This window comes from Knufia obscura (assembly GCF_036327395.1).
Source record: "Knufia obscura strain CCFEE 5817 isolate CBS 148926 chromosome Unknown scaffold_13, whole genome shotgun sequence".
Classification (NCBI taxonomy): Eukaryota; Fungi; Ascomycota; class Eurotiomycetes; order Chaetothyriales; family Trichomeriaceae; genus Knufia; species Knufia obscura.
The window spans coordinates 401,348-420,976 of NW_027042699.1; the positions used below are offsets into that span (position 1 = coordinate 401,348).

Consider the following 19,629-nt stretch of genomic DNA (forward strand, 5'->3'; position numbering starts at 1 on the left):
TGACCAATACTTTGATTGCAAGCACTGGATCTCTTCGTATCAGAAAACACGACTACTCGTTCCTCCCGCGAGGTCTGTTTGTTTAGTGCTCGGCGACTGCACTGACTACCCCTCTGCTATTCGGCTCCAACAGGAAGTCTGTCACACACCCATAAATTACTGAAGGACAATATCACTGCAGTGACGGCATCGCGAGGCATCATATTTTATTGAGAAGCGGTTGCTTTCATATCGCTTGGTGTAGAACTTCTGAAGCACTGAGCACATTCCACCTTGACCACGACCGCTCCCATCGTTCTCGATAAGGCATAAACACACTCGAAACAGACTGTACAAGAGGAAGAGAGATCGCAAGCCCATTCGCAAGGAGACAAGCCAATCCGACCGGCAAAATGAACCCTCACCAGAAGAACAAGGTCGATATCAGCGTATGGACTAACATGCAGTGCCCCATCATACTCTTGCTGACACTCCCAGTCCCTCTCCGCAGATGAGCAACGCCTCTTCCGTATGTACGGCAAGCTGCCAAACAAGAAAGACCTCCTCCAGAACAAGCTCAAGGTAAGTACACGACTCACACCACCACACCACCTCCATCTAATACTCTCCAGGAACGCAAATACTTCGACTCGGGCGACTACGCCCTTTCCAAAGCCGGCAAAGCCGGCGACAACGGCGTAACCTCAATCGGCACCGAGCACCCAAACGCAGAGAACATCCCCCATGCCTCCCCTCTCACCCACACCATCTCCCGCAGCGACTCAATCCCCAGCTCAAGCACAAGCCCACCGAACACCAGCCCCACACTCCAAACACAGACATCGAGCATCAACCAGAACCTCAGCGCAGTCGGCGCAGGCGACGGTTCCGCACCAACACTATCTGGCCCAAGCCCAGCAGGAATGCACCGAGGAAGCATTAATGGCATTCCAGGCGGGAGCATGAACCCACCGAGCACCATGAATATCCAGAACAGCCGAAGCCCAGTGAAAGAGAGCTACTTGAACAGAAGTGCAAGCATAGATGAGCAGGGGAACGTGCAGGACATGGAAGAGGACGATGACAAGAATATGCAGTCTGTCAGTCCGCCTGCGAAGAGCGAGGGTATTCCTATCAGAAGATAGAGTCTGCCTGATCGGTCGACGGAACGATGATGCACGAGTGTATGAGGATATGACGATCAATGTACGATATCGGGATAGCTTATGGGGAGGAGGAGAGCATTCCTAGGGTGTCGAAGAGAGCTGGATATCGCGACAACGCGCTCTAGGCGTCATGAAATTGACGACGTGGTACGACCAATGGACATCGGGAGACCCCCTGGCGATAATTTTCGGTCACTATTCACAGAGGTGCTGGTGTGAAGTCACGACATGGCTGGATGCTGGTGACAGCCATTGTCCTTACCCTGCTGATGGGCAACCAGCGGAACGTTTCTATCCATCGGACTTTGATGCACGGACTGATTTCACGGTACTTGGTCCAAACTGTTATCGTTGACAGGCGCGAGGAGTTAGTGCTACTTGAATCTGCCAGCCAGGCACGGCCTCAATGTACGTTAGCTATATCTGCAGTTCGCGTCGCTTCACTTCAATGGAGTATCTATCAACCAGCCCTCACAAATTCCATGTGCAGCGCTCACAGAAAGCTTTTCTGATTTTTGGGCTGCTTTTTGAGTTTTGATCAGGATATCGATATCCGATATTCGATACCCCTTATCTGCACTGCGAGGACGCTGATTCTCCAAAAGACGTCTCGGGTGCAGTGAGTGGTCTGGAGCCTTACTTGTGTACTTATGCTATGTCCTGATCCGCCGGCTATCCCTGTCCTAGGCTTCAGAAGCTGATGAGCGGCGCCTTCCCATTCGTGCTAGCTTACCACCTCTCGACTCAACCAGTTGGCATCACATGGAAGGGTGTGATGGTTTTGTACACCCTTCGCTTACGCCTCGATAGGCGTGTCCATCTGCATTTCCTTCTTCGTGTCATCCTTTCGCCATCGATCCATATGCATCATGCAAAGCATCTAGTCAGCTCGTTGAATCGATTCCGGTGAGCCATTGTGCTGTTATCCATTGCCTCACCGCCGTACACTATAGCCTTTACTAGCCGGCCCGCCTTCTTCGCTTGAGCTTATGGCTGTATTCCGGTGAGGGTCTCCTGACCTCTTTTGTTCTTCCACGGTGCTGTACCGTAATATCATCCGAGCTGTCCGCAAGTGTAGTGTCATCCTCTCAATCGACCTTCCAATGCGCGCCTCCGATATTATCCTCGTCTCCTAACCAGAGCTCCACTGCATACAACGCCATGGTACCTACGAGATTGACCCATTTCCAGACATTTCCATCCATTGCTGGTTGGCCATTGCCACTCCACCATGATGAGATTGTTTCTGTGAGGCCGGGTGCATAACCACCCATTGTTGTTGCAAAGTGCTGCATCAGGAGACTGGTGTAGACTGCAATCAGAATGCTAGGCGAGAACCAGGATAGGAAAGCAAGGAATTGGTTGCCAGCGTGGGTGTCTTCTAGAGTCGGTTCGATGCTCAGACCACGCGCCCCGGATTCGTTGATGGCTGGAATGATCCTGGTGGAGGCGTAGAAGACGAAGAGTCGGTAGCCGAGAGACACCAGTACCGATGGTGTAACTGCTTTGAATGCTGCTGCGGTGAATTGTAGGGTGTCGAATATGCCGCCTGGTAATGCTGATAGCGCCTGCATGATGGCTGAGTAGGAGGACATGATGATAGGTGGGAATGGTGGGAAGTCTGGCGTCGTTGGTGGAGCGGCGACCTGCTCGGGATCGTTTGGCTTGTAGTCGGTGAATATCTGGTAGATGCAGAGGACGATGTATGCGAACAGCAGAGAAGACTCAACGGCTGTTCCTCGACCAGACACTACCCCATAGGCGCACAAGAATATGGCAGAGGCTATTGCGACACCAATCAGGGTTGAATCTAGGTGGTCGACGTCCGGAAACTGCAGAACTCTCCACAGGAAGTAGACGGAGCTTGATGTTGTTGCTGCTGCTGAAACGATTAAAGTGAGCATCCATGCATCACTGCGCTCGCTTCGGTTGACTAGCCATTTCGTCAATTGACCCGTCGCCTGTATGACGAGCAGACTGCAGAAGCCCTCCAGAAGCTGGAAAACTGGCGAAGACCAGCGCAAGATCTTGTCCCAGCTTCCGATTGCGACTGTCTCTGCAACACCTCCCTGGCCAAACAACCAATTCCAAGTAGGTGTATTCTCCTGGTGTAGCTCTTTTCTCAGGTTAAATGTCCTTTCGACCCAGCTTTTGCCCGTCTCGCCGTCAATTGAGAACTTGCCCAGCGCCCATATTGACAAGCCAGGAATGACGACCCATTGTGCAGTCCTTGCAAGATTGATCAGGGCATTTCGAAAACGTGATTCCTTCGGCGTAGTGATTCGGAACAGCGACAAGACGAAATAGAACGAAGACAATGATAGACTGTAGGCCAGACCAGCATCACGACCACCAATGTCGAATGTGAGTGGTATGAAGAGGATGATAAGCGCGAGAAAGAGAGTGGACGACAGGGCTCTGATGAACATCAGGATAGTAGGAGCACCTGCGCCTTCGCAGAGGCACAGGCTCTTTTGGTATCGAAGCTCTCTCTTTCTGAATCAACTGTGGCGCGACTGTAACAATATGTGCTATTGTGCTGTAGCCATTCGTGGCAGATTCGACAAATGTTCGTAGAATATGGCAGGAATTATCACATGTCAATCTGGGTAGCTCCTTCCTTGCCGGGCACCTTGATTCTTGTGCGCGAGTTGAGAAGGAACGACGAAAGGTGAAGAGCGATGTAGCGTAGCAGCGAACGAAGAGCTACGACGTCAACAGGCACTTCTTGCAGACGGTTGCAGGCAATCAAGCAGGGCTGTCGCGTGCCTTGTTGGCGTTGTGATTGTGGTTCGTGGGATAGAGATCCTTGACAAACTGGGCCCGCGTATGACAACAATTTTGGCGACAACCAAGAAAGATCTGGTTCACTCGTCACAGCGGCAAGATCTTGAAATGGCTTTTGAGTCTTGCGTTCGCCGAACTGGTTGCGCCCCTGGAGGGAGAGACAAACCTCAACTTGCAGCCATGATATTTCACCGCTTCTAATTATTGGCATGAAATTGTTAGCCACTCCACTGTCGCTTAACTTCAACCATGATTTCACTTCAGTTTGGCGAGGAAACCACCTGCGGCTAGATGAATTTGCAGCCTTGCAGCCTCAGGCATGTGGTTCTGATATTGACAGCAAAATTATGCCTCCATCTGAGGGATATTGCAGGCCTTCACTTCGATGCTGAGGCTATTCAGAACGATGGCCACAGAAGTCGCCGCGAAAAGAATGAAGATGGACACGGTTCAGATCGGCACCCACAATGGTCACTTTCATGCGGATGAGGCCCTGGCAGTGTACATGCTGCGTATGCTGCCTCAGTATTCTTCTGCGTCTCTAGTACGAACCCGGGATTCTGCTCTGCTAGATACTTGCCATACCGTCGTTGACGTTGGTGGCACCTACGATGATACCAAGCGACGGTACGATCATCATCAGCGCGAGTTCACCAACACATTCCCTGAGCACAAGACTAAACTATCCTCTGCTGGACTGGTATACATGCACTATGGCAAAGCAATTATTGCCCAGCACACTAAGCTCCCCATCGAGCACCCAGACGTCGAACTCCTATTCCAGAAGCTATACGATGACTTCATTGAGGCAATAGATGCTAACGACAATGGCATTTCCAAGTACAACTCGAGCAAGTTAGAGGAGGCAGGCATCCAAGAAAACTTCAAGAGCGGTGGAATCACACTACCTGCTCTGGTCGGTGACCTCAACCACGAAGATCCTTTGAATCCAGATATTACTCGAGCCACTACAGATAGCCCACAGGCTGAAGAAGACTATCGTTTTGGTCAAGCATCGTCACTGATGGGCAATGCATTCTTGCGGAAGCTACACGGTGCCGCTACTGCTTGGCTTCCAGCTCGATCAGTGGTCAAGACCTCTTTCGAACAACGACAAACACAACACGAGTCTGGTCAGCTGCTAGTCTTGCCTCGAGCTGGCATTCCCTGGAAGGAGCATCTCTACAACATCGAGCAAGAGGCGGGGATTTCAGAAGAAAAGAAGATTCTGTACGTCATCTATCCAGAGAAAGAGGAACAAGGGTCAAAATGGAGGATTCAAGCTGTGTCGAAGGATATGGCTAGCTTTGTCAATCGTAAATCACTACCGGAGCCGTGGTGCGGAGTTCGTGACAGTGAGCTGGATGCTCTGCTGGGCTCTGATGTTGAGGATGGTGCTGTCTTTGTGCATGCGAGTGGTTTTATTGGTGGGCACAAGACTGAAGCTGGTGTCCGAGCCATGGCCTCGAAGGCTTTGGCTGGTTGAGATTCAGGGTTGAGGTACGAGCGCACCGCTCGTTGACATGCCACAAAAGTTGGCACGACCCTCGAAACATTTGAGGAAACGGACACAAAGCCGTCGAGTATGCAGTGCGGCTCTTTAGTTCCACTGCCTAGGCTCCATTGCACAGGCTGTTGTCGCTTGGAGGTGGCATTCTCTGCTCAGCAAACAAAGTATCACAGTTCCTTTGAACCTGAGGGCGCAACAAGTCGATTTGCAGCGAGATCGATTGCCATCAGACCTGGTCAAGGCTGTTGCAACCTGATCTGTTCATCGGGACTGCCGAGGAAGACACACCATTTGTGGTCGCCCTCTTCCCGGAACGAGAAGAAGAACGATAGCAACCTGCTGTGAGCAACTGCATGTTGTCCTGGTGGTTGAGTGAATGAAAGCAATTTGGTCCTCGGCACAGTTGTGGTAGGCACGAGAAACCTTCTATGCTTGAACCTTCAGCATAGTGGAAGGGAATACGTAGTACGAAGTTCCGTCAGGCAGGTAGTGTTGATTGGAAATGAAGTAAGAGTGAAAGAAGGAGCCCACGCAACGTGAATGCACAACTTTGGTGTATCACTACTCGTGCTGTCTCACTCTCTGTTTAACCGATTGTTTCCTACCGTCGTCGTAGCTGCGCAATACCTTTCCTTTCAACATGATAGCGCTCAAATCTTTCCGCTGTAACAGATCGTTCCACCTTCGAGCGAGCAGCACCTCACCCAAATCACAACCATGGTCAGATTCGCGGCCACCGCTGATCATTACACGACCGACAAGGTTATCGAAATCCAAGGCATCACCACTATCAAAGAACCACCACCTCCATATCCAGTCGAGGTCCGCTCCAAGCTACTGCAAGGTGTTCAACAAGCATATATTGTTGTGTGCACGGAGTGCTGTCGCATGCCACTGATAGTCACTTGCAATGGACGTTTCGAAGTAGGGTTGCCGCAGCTCTGTGCTTATCATCAATCACGTTGCGCGTAAGTAACGCAGCGGCTGTGGTTTTTATATGAAGCTGATCTGTCGTTAGTCCCGACGCCAGCGACAAACTCGATGAAGACGATATGATCGCCTTCTATTGGGCAAGCGCCATTACCGGTAGCTCCATACCTGGTCTGGAGACAGGCGGTGTAGCAGGCAAGCTCTACGAGCTAGTCGCAAGAGGGCCCAATGTCTCAGGCTTTTTCTCTTTCAGATACCAACAGACATACAGTTGCAAGATGGCCGCATCCGAGCTGTTGGGTGGCTCGGCTGCTCCCTTCACCTACAAACACGCAATAGGCTGCCTCAACTCGACGTGTCCGACCATCGAACGAAATGATCATGCTCAAGCCCCCAGTCTTACCAAAAGCCTACACTTTCAGCTTTGCTCTGGCTCGTTAGTGAACATAGAGAGTCTGGTATTGGCTATGGAGAGGCCCATGAACGAAGCACAGACAAACAGACCGACAGTGCCGAACATCACCCGTGCTGTACTAGACGCTCAGAGACTCTTTCATGAAGGCAAGATCGCTGACGAAGAGCTGATCAGGGTGGGCTTCGAAGCTCGGGCATCGAAGGAGTGCAGAGGTTCTATTGCTGGTCTTTATTCGTTATGGCAGACCATTCGAACATATCAAGAAAAAATGGCTCAGTTGAGACAGACGGCTGCAGAGTTAGGGATAGTCTTACTCGAAGACTGAACACTGAGTGCCGAGTGTACATGTTGGCAGGAACGAATATGGCTGAGTCAGATATAGCCCGCGTTGGTATACATAGGCCGCGGTGGCTAACAGTTAACATGCCCCTTTTCAAAGACCCTTTCATCTTAGCCTTGGAGATTTGACTATGCAGGACTCGTAGACGACGATCATAATAGTAATGTCCAGATCAAGGCTCTCATCTGCACGTCTTGCTCAGAGTCCTGCTCGCTGCTTGAAAATGGCACTGGAAGAACGCAACAACGATGGATGTGCTGCTTGTGGTAAGCAATACTATGCGCACCCTTCATGAACGGATCTGGCAATTTCCTCCGAACCAAGGTTCTCCTCTTCGACCTCGGCTTACCGGAGCTCACTATTTGCTGACACTACTGCGATCCCCTCCCATTATTCAAAACAAGATTCATTCGTCCACCTCATGATTGACTCCTGGCCGCAGCTTGACTCTGACTTGACCACCCCTACAATATCATAGTCGCTCCTTTCTCAATTCTTCCTAGCACCCATATAATTATCTGATCCATCGCAGCTTCATCACAGCTGCGCGCATATCTCAGCTACAACTACAAGCAATGTCAGCTGAAACCAACACAACCGCCCCAGTCACCACAGACCCAGCCCTCCCACCCACAGACTCAACCACAAGCTCCTCGACCAAATCCTCCACGAGTAACCTCCCTATCACCCCCGAAATGCCCGGCTCCGAAAAAGGCGGCTCCGGCCCCAAACGCCAAATCGACATCCCCCGCGTCCCAACCGACCTCAAATCCCTCCTAAACACAACAGACACTACCCTAACCCGCCTCAACAAACTCCTCAAAACCCCCGGCGGCCTCGCCTCCTTCCTCAGCACAACAAACTACCTCCTCTACATCCTCGCCCACCTACACCTCACAGCCCCAACCCGCGCCCAACTCCTCATAAAACTAAACTCCTACCTCGGCCGCTCCATCCCTAAAATCGCCCCAGGCGCCGTCAGCCCAACCACCCCGTCCACACCTCTCCTCCCCCTCGCCCTAACCCTCGGCGACCTCCGCACAACCCTCCGTCTCACAGGTCTAATCCCCCTGTACGTCCTCCTCAAGTCCCTCATCAAGAGCAACGAACCCGACACCCTCTCCTACACCATCAAACTGGCGCAATGCGCCTCCTACATCACCTTCCAAGCCCTCGAGAACATCTCCCACCTCACCAACAAAACCGTCATAAACGCCAACTGGACAAACGCCCGCTTCAGTCGTCTCGGCGGCACCACCAAAATGATGACCTGGTCATGCCGCGCCTGGTTGTGCGGAATAACATGCGACTTCCTCCGATTGTTCAGGGAAGCGCAGCTAGCACGTCAGAATGGGACGTATGAGAGGATGAACGAGGAGGAGAAGAGGAATGTGGACAAGAAGTGGTGGAGTGAGTTCTTTGTTGCGACGAGTTGGTATCCGATGGCGATTCATTATAGTGTTGAGGGGGGTGTGGGACTGAATTTGGGGATGGTGGGGGCTTGTGGGTTTTTGGCGAATTTGGGGAACTTTTTGAAAGCGTGGGAGGGGACGAAGTAGGGTTGTGTAGGTGAGGGGTGGGGAGTTGGATGTTGAGGTGCGGTGAGAGTGAGCCGAGCGTGCGCTACCCGGGATGGTGTGGCTTGGTGAATTGGAACACGGAGATAGGAGAGGCTGTTGCTGAAGAGGAGATACGGGAGCCGTTTGTTGGGTACTGATTAGAGCCATTCCCTGGATACCTGTACCATCTACCACCCTTTTGGATGTGGATATCTTGGCAAGCATAGTCGCCTGAGTTGTGTTGGCTTCAAATTAGTCAAGATGAGATTTTGCGATTGAGTTAACGAGTACATATCGAGCGAATTGAGTGTCTTCCAGCTGTCAAAGATCAAAGTATCAGACACGATCTTCTGCCCGCCAGTACGTACGATGTTTCGGCACTCACCCGGATGTGTAGGACCCTGATAACCTGTGCGAGAGAAGTACTTCTGAACTTCTGTTTCGTGTTACTGTACGCTCTTGCCAGCCTCGTTGCCTGGATGGATCGGTCGGTTCTGGAGTCGTCGGAATGTCAGAAGTCAATTCAACAGCTAGGTGAGTACACCCGGGTTACATGCAGCTTGGTTAGCAGTCTCAGTGTCTGACACTGATTTCCTGCGGCCAGAGCCCTCCGATTTTGTTCTGCACGAGGACACCAGTAGCACGAACGTTCGCTGCCATTTCGCGTCCATGCTGGGCATTTGCCCGGCTCTACCACGACGAATAGACTCAGAAAGACAACTCCAGAACAGGGAAGGGAATGCAGGAGAGCAGGACTAGCAGAGAGAAGGGTGAAGACATTTCCATTGAAGGATAGAAGCAGAGTACTTGTGACTAGCAACAACTATGCTAGCCACTGGATATCGTCAACCATTGAAGCAATTTTCATGACTCCTCCAAGCTTACTTGACACTCTGTGTTTTTACAACCTTGACATCGATTCCATGACCCCACCCGACAAACCGGCAGTCATTTTTATAATAGCAATCTTTTTTGTCTGGCTTGCTCTGAGGGCACCGATGACCATATATGCAAGCTGGATCATCGCATTCGGTCTTGTAATAACAGGGAGTCATACGAGCAGCTTAATGTCAGTAATTGTACCTCGTATACTCTGTAGATGTCACTCACCAACTTCCTTCAAGATATTTCTTTCGGCTGTTTTCAAGGGGTAAGTGTGAGAGTGGCCACACTCACCACTGCAAGAAGTCTTTCCTTGCAGATAGTAAATGTTGCATAGCTTCATCTTCTTGATTCGCTGCAGCTCCTGATATGGTATTGACTCGTCCACGCCATCAACGCGCTGACCAAGTTTGTTCCGAGGGATGGCCGGAAGGATCGTCTTGGGCGGTGGAGTTGTGGCTGATATGGGAGTTGACGTTCCTGATCTCACATCCCCTGGCTTTGGTACAAACGGCTGTGCAGTCATGGCTGCCCAGGTCAACACTGGTGTGCTCGTTGAGGAAGCTTGACCAGAATTTATCGTTTTGGAGCTGGAATTCGACTCGATTCTGGCTAGAACTGGTGTAGCAATTTTGGCTGCTGGTGTTTTCATTGCTGTCATCTCAGACCCTACCTTGGTCAGGAAGGCGTCCACCTTGATGCTTTGAATCTCATGATCGAATTTGTCGGTTGATTGTAGACCTCTCGCTTCGAGTAGAGTCACTCGTTCGTGTACAGGAACGTCTGGTGTTTCATTCAGGAGGGCGGCTAAGTCTGCGTTTGCCAGAGCGGCAAGGAATATCTGATGGCAATGAACGTTGATATAATCGTGCCGATAGCTTTCTTTGATCTTCCTTGTTGTCATGCCTTTCATACAGCTCGTGTCAATCACATCAAAGATCATACTCGAGTTGAGCAAGCCTCTGAGAAAGTTTTCGTATGTTACTGAAGTCTGAATGACCTTTTGACGGAGCAGTGTATCGATCAAGCCTCTGACATTCATGAACAGTTTGACGTGTATATTGACGGTTGTCAGATGTGGTAGGCCATCCATAGCGAAGCTCTTTACGACTCCAGCAATCGACTGGGCAGCATCAAGCCCACCTTGTTCGCCTTTGCTCAGAAGCTCTTTCGAAAAGGTGAGGGAATCGCCGTCGATTAGTACTGTGACATAACTGTTGCGATCGAGGAGCGTGCGCATGCTGTTCATCTCTTGCTGCAAGCTTTCCTCGCTGTCCTTGGTCTCGGTCCAGAGTTTGGCTTCGCCATCATATTCGAGACGCAGCTGCTGAAGCTGTTGTTGGCTACTTTCGAGCTGGCGGATGAGGTCCTGTTGGAGGTCAGTATATTGATGTATCAGGACTGAGGAGGTTACCAACATCAATGAGGCTGTTCTTGTCGTCTTCTAAGTGCTTCAACCGAGCGCTTCGTTCACGAAAACTGGATTGGGGCATGATCGGCTGCATATCTCCTATCGGTCGCACCTGTGGTAGCAAAGAAGTATTAGTTAGCTGACAGCACAATGTTTTAAGCGCGTCATCTTCCACGAAGTGCAGGTACACATCAGCTCAGCGTGTTTGCAGCCTACTTACCTTGTTCACTTCGTACTTGACTGGGCCAAAATCAGGACTACTGTCGTGGAAAAGTGACTGCATTTTGAGAGATGTATTGCGCGAGGGAGAAGCAAAAGGATCCATGCGAGCCATGTATGGCATATTCTAGTGGTTCTTGACAGTGAAGTGAGGAATGCAAGACGTGGCGACGGGGGATGTTCGAGGTGGTGTAAGAATAAATGTATGTGACCGCGATTGGATTTTCATTAACGATGTACGGACATGTGTAAAACGGTTCACATTGAAATGCTCAGGGAGGCACGAAGTAATGTACTTCGGCGCATGCAGACCAGCCAGCTGTCGACCAAACTTGTTCACCACCGAGCGGTCAAAAAAGGCCTCTGCATCGCATGGAATTTTGGCAGCGCGTGTCTGAAATTCCAGCATCGCATCGCGCGTACCATGTCATTGTGGGGTGCGAAGTTGGCTAGCGCGTGGTTGAGCTGCCTCTAAATCTTGGGCATGCGGAACGCTAAAGATGCCCCTTCTGCAAGCGACCAGGAGGCGCCGAAGGGCAAACAAGCGCCCTGCACTCCTGCCTGTGCCAGTTGGTCGTCGGCTTACTTTCCTCGTATCATCATCCCTGGCTGCGGACAAGCTGTTCTTTGCTGCCAGTGGTGGTGGTTGGTGTTCCTGATCTTGTGCCGCACTATGATGTCTGTGAGCATTTCCTTTCCCACACTGCTGTAAGAGAACAAAACATCACCGTCCAGTGCATCCTTCGGTTCTCTTCCTTCTCTCAACAGCCCCAGACTCTCATCTCCTCCATCATGGTTCGACTCCTAGATCTCGCAGTCTTCGTGCTGTCTCTCCAGACAACCTCTGTCTTTGGACAAGCTGCGCCTGCGGTATGCTCCGTCCTGTGGCATAATGCTGGAGTTTCAAGCTAACGTGTGCTGCAGGATGTTGTGGAAGAGCTTGAGGAACCTGGACAAACTCCCGCTCTGAATGTTCAAGTCGCTGCCCACTTCTCGGATGCTGAAATCTTTGGCATCAAGATCGTGAATGGCAAGCCAGCAAATATTCAGCTGTCAGTCAACAACCACGAGCCAGAGCCAATCTCGGTACAATTTGTGGGAGGCAGTCTCTGGACACCCGACCACGATGCATCCGCTTCTCGAATTATCCGCAACCTGACCACCAAGCAATATGGCGTTGAGGTCCCTGCTGGCGAGAGCGAGACCTTGCCATACACTTTCCAGACCAACATGCATCCTCAGGAGCTCCGTTTGAATTTGGCCGCTGTGATCGGTAAAGGGGGCGTATTTTACACACAACAGGCTTTCAATGGCACTGTTCAGGTCGTCGAGCCCGACTCCAGCCTCTTTGACCCCCAAATGTATGCTCTTCTGTTTTTAGATAGAAGTGTAAGCTAACACAGACTAGCATCTTCCTCTACATATTCCTCCTAGCATGCACCGGCGCTGTTGGCTACTTTTTCTACACCATCTGGATCGTTCCATACTTCCCGCAGAAGAAGCGGGGTGGTAAGGGCACCCGAGCTCCAGCCAAGAAGATCGATGTTGGAAGCGAGAAACCAGACACCGATGGTCCTGCTGTCGCTACTGGTGCGAAGTCTTATGCTGAAGAGTGGATCCCGAGCCACCATTTGCAGCGACCAGAGGCTCGCCGTGTCAAGAGTGGCACCAGACCCAAGAGCAGACAGGCCTAGAAATCGTCGAGGGGCTCGATTCGCCGGATATAGTCGACCACAATTCTGTATACCTGTGTCTTCTTGGATAGCACAGGCAGCAAAAATTATGCATCAAGCTTGCGCCTGCATGGGAGCATGTACTCCTAGAGCGGGGTGCAGGGCCTGGGAACGGTACGTCGACAAACGACAGAAGCCGTTGCCGCCATTGAGATATGTCAGCTAGCTTACTACAGCAGAGGCCTCAACACTTTGCTTGGGGCAGGCACAAGTCTGGACCCTCAAATGAACATACTCATCACCTAACGCTTCCGTGTAATGCCTTGTGTCGCTTATACTTTGAATCTTCTCGGCCGCCTTGGTTTTCTTACGACGATGCGCTCAGCTGTTGTATGTGTCAACGATGTGAAGCAATTGGACCTAGTCATGTAGCTATGTGTTATATAGGCTCCCGTATCCCAAGACACTCTCTTCGAACCATAATTAGGCATTCCTCCTGCTGCTTTCTCGCTATGCACGGCAAACCCTCGCCAAGGCGCGGAGATCTTTGGGGTGGAAACCTTTACGTTTCGCCCCCAGATCTTCGATATGCCTGATTTTACTGGTGTCTCCTGAGCGCAAGGCCGCTCAATAATGGATAATGCGGCGTTTGATTCTGTAACAGTAACAGCACTTATTTCCCATGTGCTCTCAATAGACGTCGACATACACAACTCGCAACAATGGGCAGATAACGTTGTATGATACCGGCATCATGGGGCGCATAGAGATTGGAAAGCGCCGGATATACATTTTGGTGGCCGCCTGCGCCGCAACCTTTTTGCTGTACAACTTGTTGTCGTATTCATCATACAACGAAGGCCTTGGATATTCGCCTGGGAAACAAGCATCTATACATCCACCCGAACCGACGATACCAGAGAACGAAGACTACGAATGGGATGACAGGCTCCCTCCATTGCCCGAGACGCCAGCTGTAGCGCCTATCGAACATGAAGACCAAGCCGAACCCACATCACTGCCGTCAACACAAACGACGCCCACACCGGTAGCCAGGCCCGATGGACATCCCATCGCTGCTCTCATGAAAGAGGCGGACATGCGATGGAGAGAGTACGAAGGTTCAAGGTCAGAGACCTTCCGACAGACAGTCGAGAAGTACCGGACGAAATATGGCAGACATCCTCCGCCAGGCTTCAAGGAATGGTACATGCATGCGCGCAGGAAGAATGTCTGGAATATCGACGATTTCGACCACATCATGGACGACTTGCGACCGTTCTGGGCCATCGAGCCTAAGATAATACGAACTCATGCTGCCCATCTATGGGAGAATCCAGACCATGGCGTTGCTGGCATACATGTTCGGAACAAAACCATCGCAAAGGTTCAAAATGGCAGTTGGAGGTCCGAGACTATGGAAGAGGTCATCAATATATTTGTTGAGTACCTACCGGACATGGATATTATGATGAACAGGCTAGATCAACCACGGTTGCTGGTACCTTGGGAAGACCTACAGAAGTTGTTGGAGACAGAACATGATACGAGAGTTATGCCGCCGGAAGTCGACTACAACTTCACTTCAGGCCAAGATCGACTGACGAACATTGGCCTCGAGCCCGACCAATTCGATGAGTCCGAAGAACGCTACGATGCGGAATGGTTTGGATATCCCGGAAAGCAGTACATGGACATCGGCAGCAAAGCCTGCCCACCCGAGTCTCCGGCAAGATCGAACATGTCGATAGCCCAAGCAGATGCGATGTACAAGGAACCCTCAGCTGGCATCGTCAGCAACTTCAACCTCTCCTCTGACCTGTGTACTGTTGGGCCTACCATCCACAACTTGCACGGAATGCTTTACTCGGCATCTTCCATCCTTGCTTCCCACAAGCTCGTCCCCATTTTCAGCGAATGCAAGGTCAACGTGAACAACGATATCATGTTCCCAGCAAACATGTACTGGAAACACGATGATCGATACGACTATATGCCGAACGAGGACGTTCCCTGGCGCGAGAAAGCGGACACCATGATCTGGCGCGGTGTAACATCAGGCGGTGTTCAAATCGAGACGAACTGGCAGACAATGCACAGACAGCGCTTAGTGCAGCTGATGAATGGGACGCACATGACTCTCGAGAACCAAAATGTGACGGTCTTGACACAAGATCCGAGCAAAGATGGCCAACAAGGCTTCAGCCCCTTCGCGGATTTGGGTCTGCCATCGACACCACCAGCCACTTACCACAATACCACTATTAGTCCTGGTGCCTTCGCCGACAAGGTATCGGATATTGGCTTTGTCGAGGCCTGGGGCTGTATACCAGGCGAGTGTCCCTTCTACAACGATGTCTTCTCATGGAAACCACAAACATCGCTTACCCAGCAATTTCGCTCCAAGTACCTGATCGACGTGGATGGGCACTCCTTCAGCGGCCGGTGGCACGCCTTCCTGCTCAGCAAGAGTCTCGGCTTCAAAGCCACGATATTCCGAGAGTGGCACGACAGCAGATTATTCCCATGGCGCCACTTCGTCCCAGTGGACAACAGGTACGACGATCTGTATAGTCTGTTGACCTACTTTGTTGGGTATGGTAACCCACCGAACCGCGACACTGCTGCTTCGGACTCGCTGAGCGAGGGCAGTGAGGATGTGTTTGTCCCACCACATCAAGAGGAGGCGAAGCGCCTCGCAAGGCAAGGAAGGGAGTGGGCCAACAAAGTGCTCAGGAGAGATGATATTGAGGTATATATGTTCAGATTACTGCTTGAGTACGGGAGGATAATAGACGACAATAGGGATAGGATAGGGTACAGCGGAGATGGAAGCGAATTGGATCGTTTCGATGCAGGCGAAGAATTCGCTGAAGGTGAAGGGGCTACTGGAACCTCAAGATGGGGCATTGGCGGCTGGTTTGGAGGCGCAGCGGGGCCCGAAGACTCCAAGCCCAACCACGGCGTTGGCATTTCGTGAGCTTAGCTTCTTGCTGGTTTTCGCATTTGGCATCTTTGAGGACTTTGGTCTAGCTTTGGAATAAACCTGCTTTGAAGCCAATCCCAAGCCTCGACCTCCCACTTGAGACCGTCTCGGATGTGAAACCCCCCATGCAGTGCACGAAGCCTACCTCCACGGCCTCCTACCCACTCATGATCTTCCTGCAGACCTCCTTCACTTCTTCTGAGTACTCATACGACCCACCCATCATCGCCTGTCTCGCCGGATTCTGCACAATCGTAGCAGCCATCGTATTCCTACTAATACAATCTCTATACTTCTCCCTATCCAGCGTCGGCCACTTATCCTTGTCGAAGTCCCCATCCCTCCTCTTCACCTCCTCGAACTTAGAAGCCATATCCCGCAGATGCGCTTCTCTCTCAATCCCATGAAACGACTCAAGCTCCGCCGATAACTCTGCGAACTTCTGAGGCGCGATCAGCGGACACCAGTACTCTCGAAACGTACGTGAGACGAAGTCAGCGAGGTACTTCAGGCCCGCGGCCTGTGCGGGTATCGAGCGGAGGTCTTTGCGGAAGTTGGGGTCGTGGGAGAGCGCGTTGAGGAGATCGACTGTTTGGCGCGCGTGTTTTTCGAGATCTGAGGTTGGTGGGTTTGACATGCTCCCTGGTGTTGGTGTGACGTTGTTCTGTGTGCAGACTCTTTTGTGGTTTTCCCAGTCGTCTTTTTGGCATTCTCTGCTGCAGTAGGCTTGGGTGTGACACTTTGCGCAGCGTTTTAGGGTTGTGTTGTTGGGAAGTTCGAATTGCATCTTTTTGCAGTGGGCGCATGATTGGGTTGCGGTTGTGGGGTCGGACATTTTGGTGGTAGTTCTTGGACTTCAGTGATGCGGAAAGTTAAGGTGTTGTCGAGGATCCTGATGATTGTTGAGGAGAGAGCAGGAAAGGTCACTTCCAGGCGCAGTTCGCTGCTTGCATTGGGAGCAGCTCAAGAGCCCGCCAGCATCGGAACAGCATGACGTCGATGGGCGCAAAAGTCCCGACCGAGATGCGCGATCACACGTGTTCGCGGGGAAGCGCTAGGCTTGCTGTGGAGTAGGTAGAGCCAGTCACAGTGATTAGCTACTGTTGAGATCATACGTGAATAGAGACATGCAATATCATGCGTGATGTGAACCGAACCTTCCTCTGATTTTCTCGGGTGTGGTGTCGAGCTCTTGGATGTGATCCTACAGCAACGACCATATTGTCCACGGTCCGCCAGCTTGAAGCACGAGAAAAGATCGCCTTTCAATGGGTACATCGTCACCCGATTTGCAGATACCCTTCTGACATGAGCTCATCACTCGTCTCGCTTTTGACCTCATCACAATTTGATCTGCTCAAAGCTCGTGACCATCTCATACTTCTCCCAATCTCGCATCGACAGCTCAACATTCCCAGGCCTATCAACCACAATAGCCTTCATCCCAGCCTGCAGCGCAGCCCTGATCTCCTTCACATTGTCGCTCAAGAACAACACTTTGCCTGGCTCCTTACCGAGCATATGTGCAATTTTCTCGTAGCTGGCCTTCTCCGTCTTCGGTCCCGCATTCGTCGTGTCGAACCATTCTTGGATTAGGTCTCTCCGATCCACAGTTGCCTTGGGGTCTTGAGATGCGTCGTCCTTGATGTGTCCGAAGAGCAGTTTCTGCGCGAATATGCTGCCTGATGAGTAGATGCTGCTTTTGATACCCTTGTTATGCCACCGCTGCATTTCCGAAAGCACGTCTTCGAAGAGCGGTGCGCTGTACGCGCCGGACTCGAACCCTGACTGCCATAGGTAGCCTGGCAGTTGTCAACAATTAAACAATCTCCAAATGATAGCGCTGACCTTGCAAGTTCTTCAAGTAGGCGACTTTGACATCTCGTTTGGTAAGATCTCGAACGTGCCCTTCCAATGCTTCTGGCGATGACCTGGCGTCTTCTGGGAAAGCATCTCGATATTGTGCAAATTCAGGGTCATTCCATTGAGTCTTCAGCACTTCTGGCAGAGCATTGATCGCATATGGGAACTATCTGGCGTCAACTCGCCCTTCTGAAGCTGGATGCTGGTCGTTTTATTACGAGCGTCTCTTTCACGAAGTCGATAGGACATATTGTTCCTTCTGTACACCTGTAAGCAGTCCACAGATGTACTGGATAACGAGGCTACGTACCAATATCAAGCAGGACCGTGTCTATCCATTCTAGCATTTGGGCCATTGTTGAAGCGTGGTAGGGGTACACAGGAAATATTATTTGAGCATCCAAGAGTGGAGCTCGAAATCCTGGAAGCTTGGAATTGGCACGATCGATCTGGTTGTCCTTGGAATTCTTCATGTGCTATCAGACTTGATACCGCAGCTATACTTTGCATACGTGATTCGTTATGCTCCCTCTCACATCGTCAAATTCTACCCAGCTACGATTCGGCAAGCTACTCAGATTGCTGATGCGGTCACGGACAAAGAAAAACGTTCCACCCTGAGCCGGTCTTCCACGGTTGGTTCGAATCAATCCAGAATGATACTGCACGCACGGTCATTGCCTGTATGATGCGTAAAGGCTGACATAGATCATTCTTTATGAGATTCAGAGCTCTAGACAGATCACACCTTTGCCTTTAGCAAACCGAGAAGACCAGCTTCAAGTGAAGTAGCGATGCTGGAAGCATGTCGTGCCTTCGCAAACAATAAGCACTCACAAACCGCAATCTCAGAGTGTCTCATCGACTCAAAGCAGACGAGCAGGCGATATGGCGGGATGCAGCAGGTTTGCTATGGCTCGTTCTTTCCACTCATCCATTCACTAAGCATCACCTTGCGTTCACCGCGCCTTCATTCTGGACATTGAGCTATAATTTAACCCTTCTACCCAACTTCCTCTCTAGTCCAGCTTTGTCAACTTTCCTGCCACATTTCCTCTCCCACCAACTTGTCATCTCTGTTCCTCAAGCATTCATCGTCCTAATACCCCCACTGACAAGCGAACCACCATGGTTACCACACGGTATGCCCTTCGCACTGAAGGTGACGCCGTCGTTGCAAGCGACACAGATGGGCACAGCGTCACAATCAACTTCAAGCGCACTGTGCGTGTGCCCGATAACAATCAAGTATCAAAGCTTCCGCCAGACCTTGGTAACTTTTCGCTGTACAAGGTGAAGGACTATGCACACAATCTGCCAACTGAGATGACTCAAAAGGGTGGCCTATTCCTGCCGATCTATCGTACGTCCTGGTAGCATTCCCAAGAAGACAATCACTAACCATTGATAGAACGTGAGGCTATGTGGATCGACTTCTCCTCCAACTTCCCTTTCATGATCAAGATCTATGCTGGCGGCATCAATATCGTATCTGGCGAACGCTACAATGAAGACCCTGCCACCAACTCATGACGACGAGTCCTCAGCACAAACGAAAAATCTCTACAGGACTATGTGATCGTTCCACACCAGCCATGGGTTGACGGCATCGCTACCGCACCAGGTGTGGTAGGTCAATTTGTCGCTATGCCCACAGGATCTGGCTATTCGGTCGAGGCTCAGCTCACTGGACAGGAGACGACCTCCGGCTTACTCTTCAAAATAACTCCACAAAGATTTGCTCCCAAGAAGGCATGGGTGAAACCGAAAGAAATCACGATAATGACACTGACAGGCAAGTCCATTCGTGTAAGTGTACTACGAAGTACAACCATAGGCCAAGTCAAAAGCATGGTGCAAGACAAGGAAGGCATTCCACCAGACCAACAACGCCTTATCTTCGCAGGAT

General features: G+C 51.1%; 10 protein-coding genes across 10 annotated transcripts; 6 read left to right on the forward strand and 4 right to left on the reverse strand.

The window, feature by feature from the left end:
* Positions 1–392: 392 nt before the first annotated feature.
* Positions 393–1,124, forward strand: PMZ80_009312 (uncharacterized protein; the record flags this gene model as incomplete). The annotated part of the gene is made up of 3 exons (XM_064877707.1): positions 393–428; positions 478–561; positions 612–1,124. 3 exons carry the CDS (start codon positions 393–395, stop codon positions 1,122–1,124), a joined length of 633 nt encoding a protein of 210 aa, XP_064726432.1.
* Positions 1,125–2,233: 1,109 nt separating this feature from the next.
* PMZ80_009313 (uncharacterized protein) lies at positions 2,234–3,574 on the reverse strand (the record flags this gene model as incomplete). The annotated part of the gene is made up of 1 exon (XM_064877708.1): positions 2,234–3,574. The coding sequence occupies one exon, from the start codon at positions 3,572–3,574 to the stop codon at positions 2,234–2,236; it is 1,341 nt and encodes a 446-aa protein (XP_064726433.1).
* A 764-nt stretch (positions 3,575–4,338) lies between these two features.
* Positions 4,339–5,418, forward strand: PMZ80_009314 (uncharacterized protein; the record flags this gene model as incomplete). Its single annotated transcript, XM_064877709.1, has 1 exon — positions 4,339–5,418. One exon carries the CDS (start codon positions 4,339–4,341, stop codon positions 5,416–5,418), a length of 1,080 nt encoding a protein of 359 aa, XP_064726434.1.
* Positions 5,419–6,159: 741 nt separating this feature from the next.
* Positions 6,160–7,112, forward strand: PMZ80_009315 (uncharacterized protein; the record flags this gene model as incomplete). Its single annotated transcript, XM_064877710.1, has 3 exons — positions 6,160–6,325; positions 6,382–6,403; positions 6,461–7,112. 3 exons carry the CDS (start codon positions 6,160–6,162, stop codon positions 7,110–7,112), a joined length of 840 nt encoding a protein of 279 aa, XP_064726435.1.
* A 590-nt stretch (positions 7,113–7,702) lies between these two features.
* On the forward strand, positions 7,703–8,686 carry PMZ80_009316 (uncharacterized protein; the record flags this gene model as incomplete). Its single annotated transcript, XM_064877711.1, has 1 exon — positions 7,703–8,686. One exon carries the CDS (start codon positions 7,703–7,705, stop codon positions 8,684–8,686), a length of 984 nt encoding a protein of 327 aa, XP_064726436.1.
* Positions 8,687–9,788: 1,102 nt separating this feature from the next.
* PMZ80_009317 (uncharacterized protein) lies at positions 9,789–11,262 on the reverse strand (the record flags this gene model as incomplete). The annotated part of the gene is made up of 2 exons (XM_064877712.1): positions 9,789–10,937; positions 11,200–11,262. 2 exons carry the CDS (start codon positions 11,260–11,262, stop codon positions 9,789–9,791), a joined length of 1,212 nt encoding a protein of 403 aa, XP_064726437.1.
* A 728-nt stretch (positions 11,263–11,990) lies between these two features.
* On the forward strand, positions 11,991–12,892 carry IRC22 (Increased recombination centers protein 22; the record flags this gene model as incomplete). Its single annotated transcript, XM_064877713.1, has 3 exons — positions 11,991–12,068; positions 12,123–12,559; positions 12,607–12,892. The coding sequence occupies 3 exons, from the start codon at positions 11,991–11,993 to the stop codon at positions 12,890–12,892; spliced, it is 801 nt and encodes a 266-aa protein (XP_064726438.1).
* A 733-nt stretch (positions 12,893–13,625) lies between these two features.
* Positions 13,626–15,851, forward strand: PMZ80_009319 (uncharacterized protein; the record flags this gene model as incomplete). Its single annotated transcript, XM_064877714.1, has 1 exon — positions 13,626–15,851. One exon carries the CDS (start codon positions 13,626–13,628, stop codon positions 15,849–15,851), a length of 2,226 nt encoding a protein of 741 aa, XP_064726439.1.
* A 163-nt stretch (positions 15,852–16,014) lies between these two features.
* Positions 16,015–16,692, reverse strand: PMZ80_009320 (uncharacterized protein; the record flags this gene model as incomplete). The annotated part of the gene is made up of 1 exon (XM_064877715.1): positions 16,015–16,692. One exon carries the CDS (start codon positions 16,690–16,692, stop codon positions 16,015–16,017), a length of 678 nt encoding a protein of 225 aa, XP_064726440.1.
* A 506-nt stretch (positions 16,693–17,198) lies between these two features.
* UTR4 (enolase-phosphatase E1) lies at positions 17,199–18,076 on the reverse strand (the record flags this gene model as incomplete). The annotated part of the gene is made up of 4 exons (XM_064877716.1): positions 17,199–17,659; positions 17,706–17,886; positions 17,939–17,979; positions 18,031–18,076. 4 exons carry the CDS (start codon positions 18,074–18,076, stop codon positions 17,199–17,201), a joined length of 729 nt encoding a protein of 242 aa, XP_064726441.1.
* Positions 18,077–19,629: the final 1,553 nt, after the last annotated feature.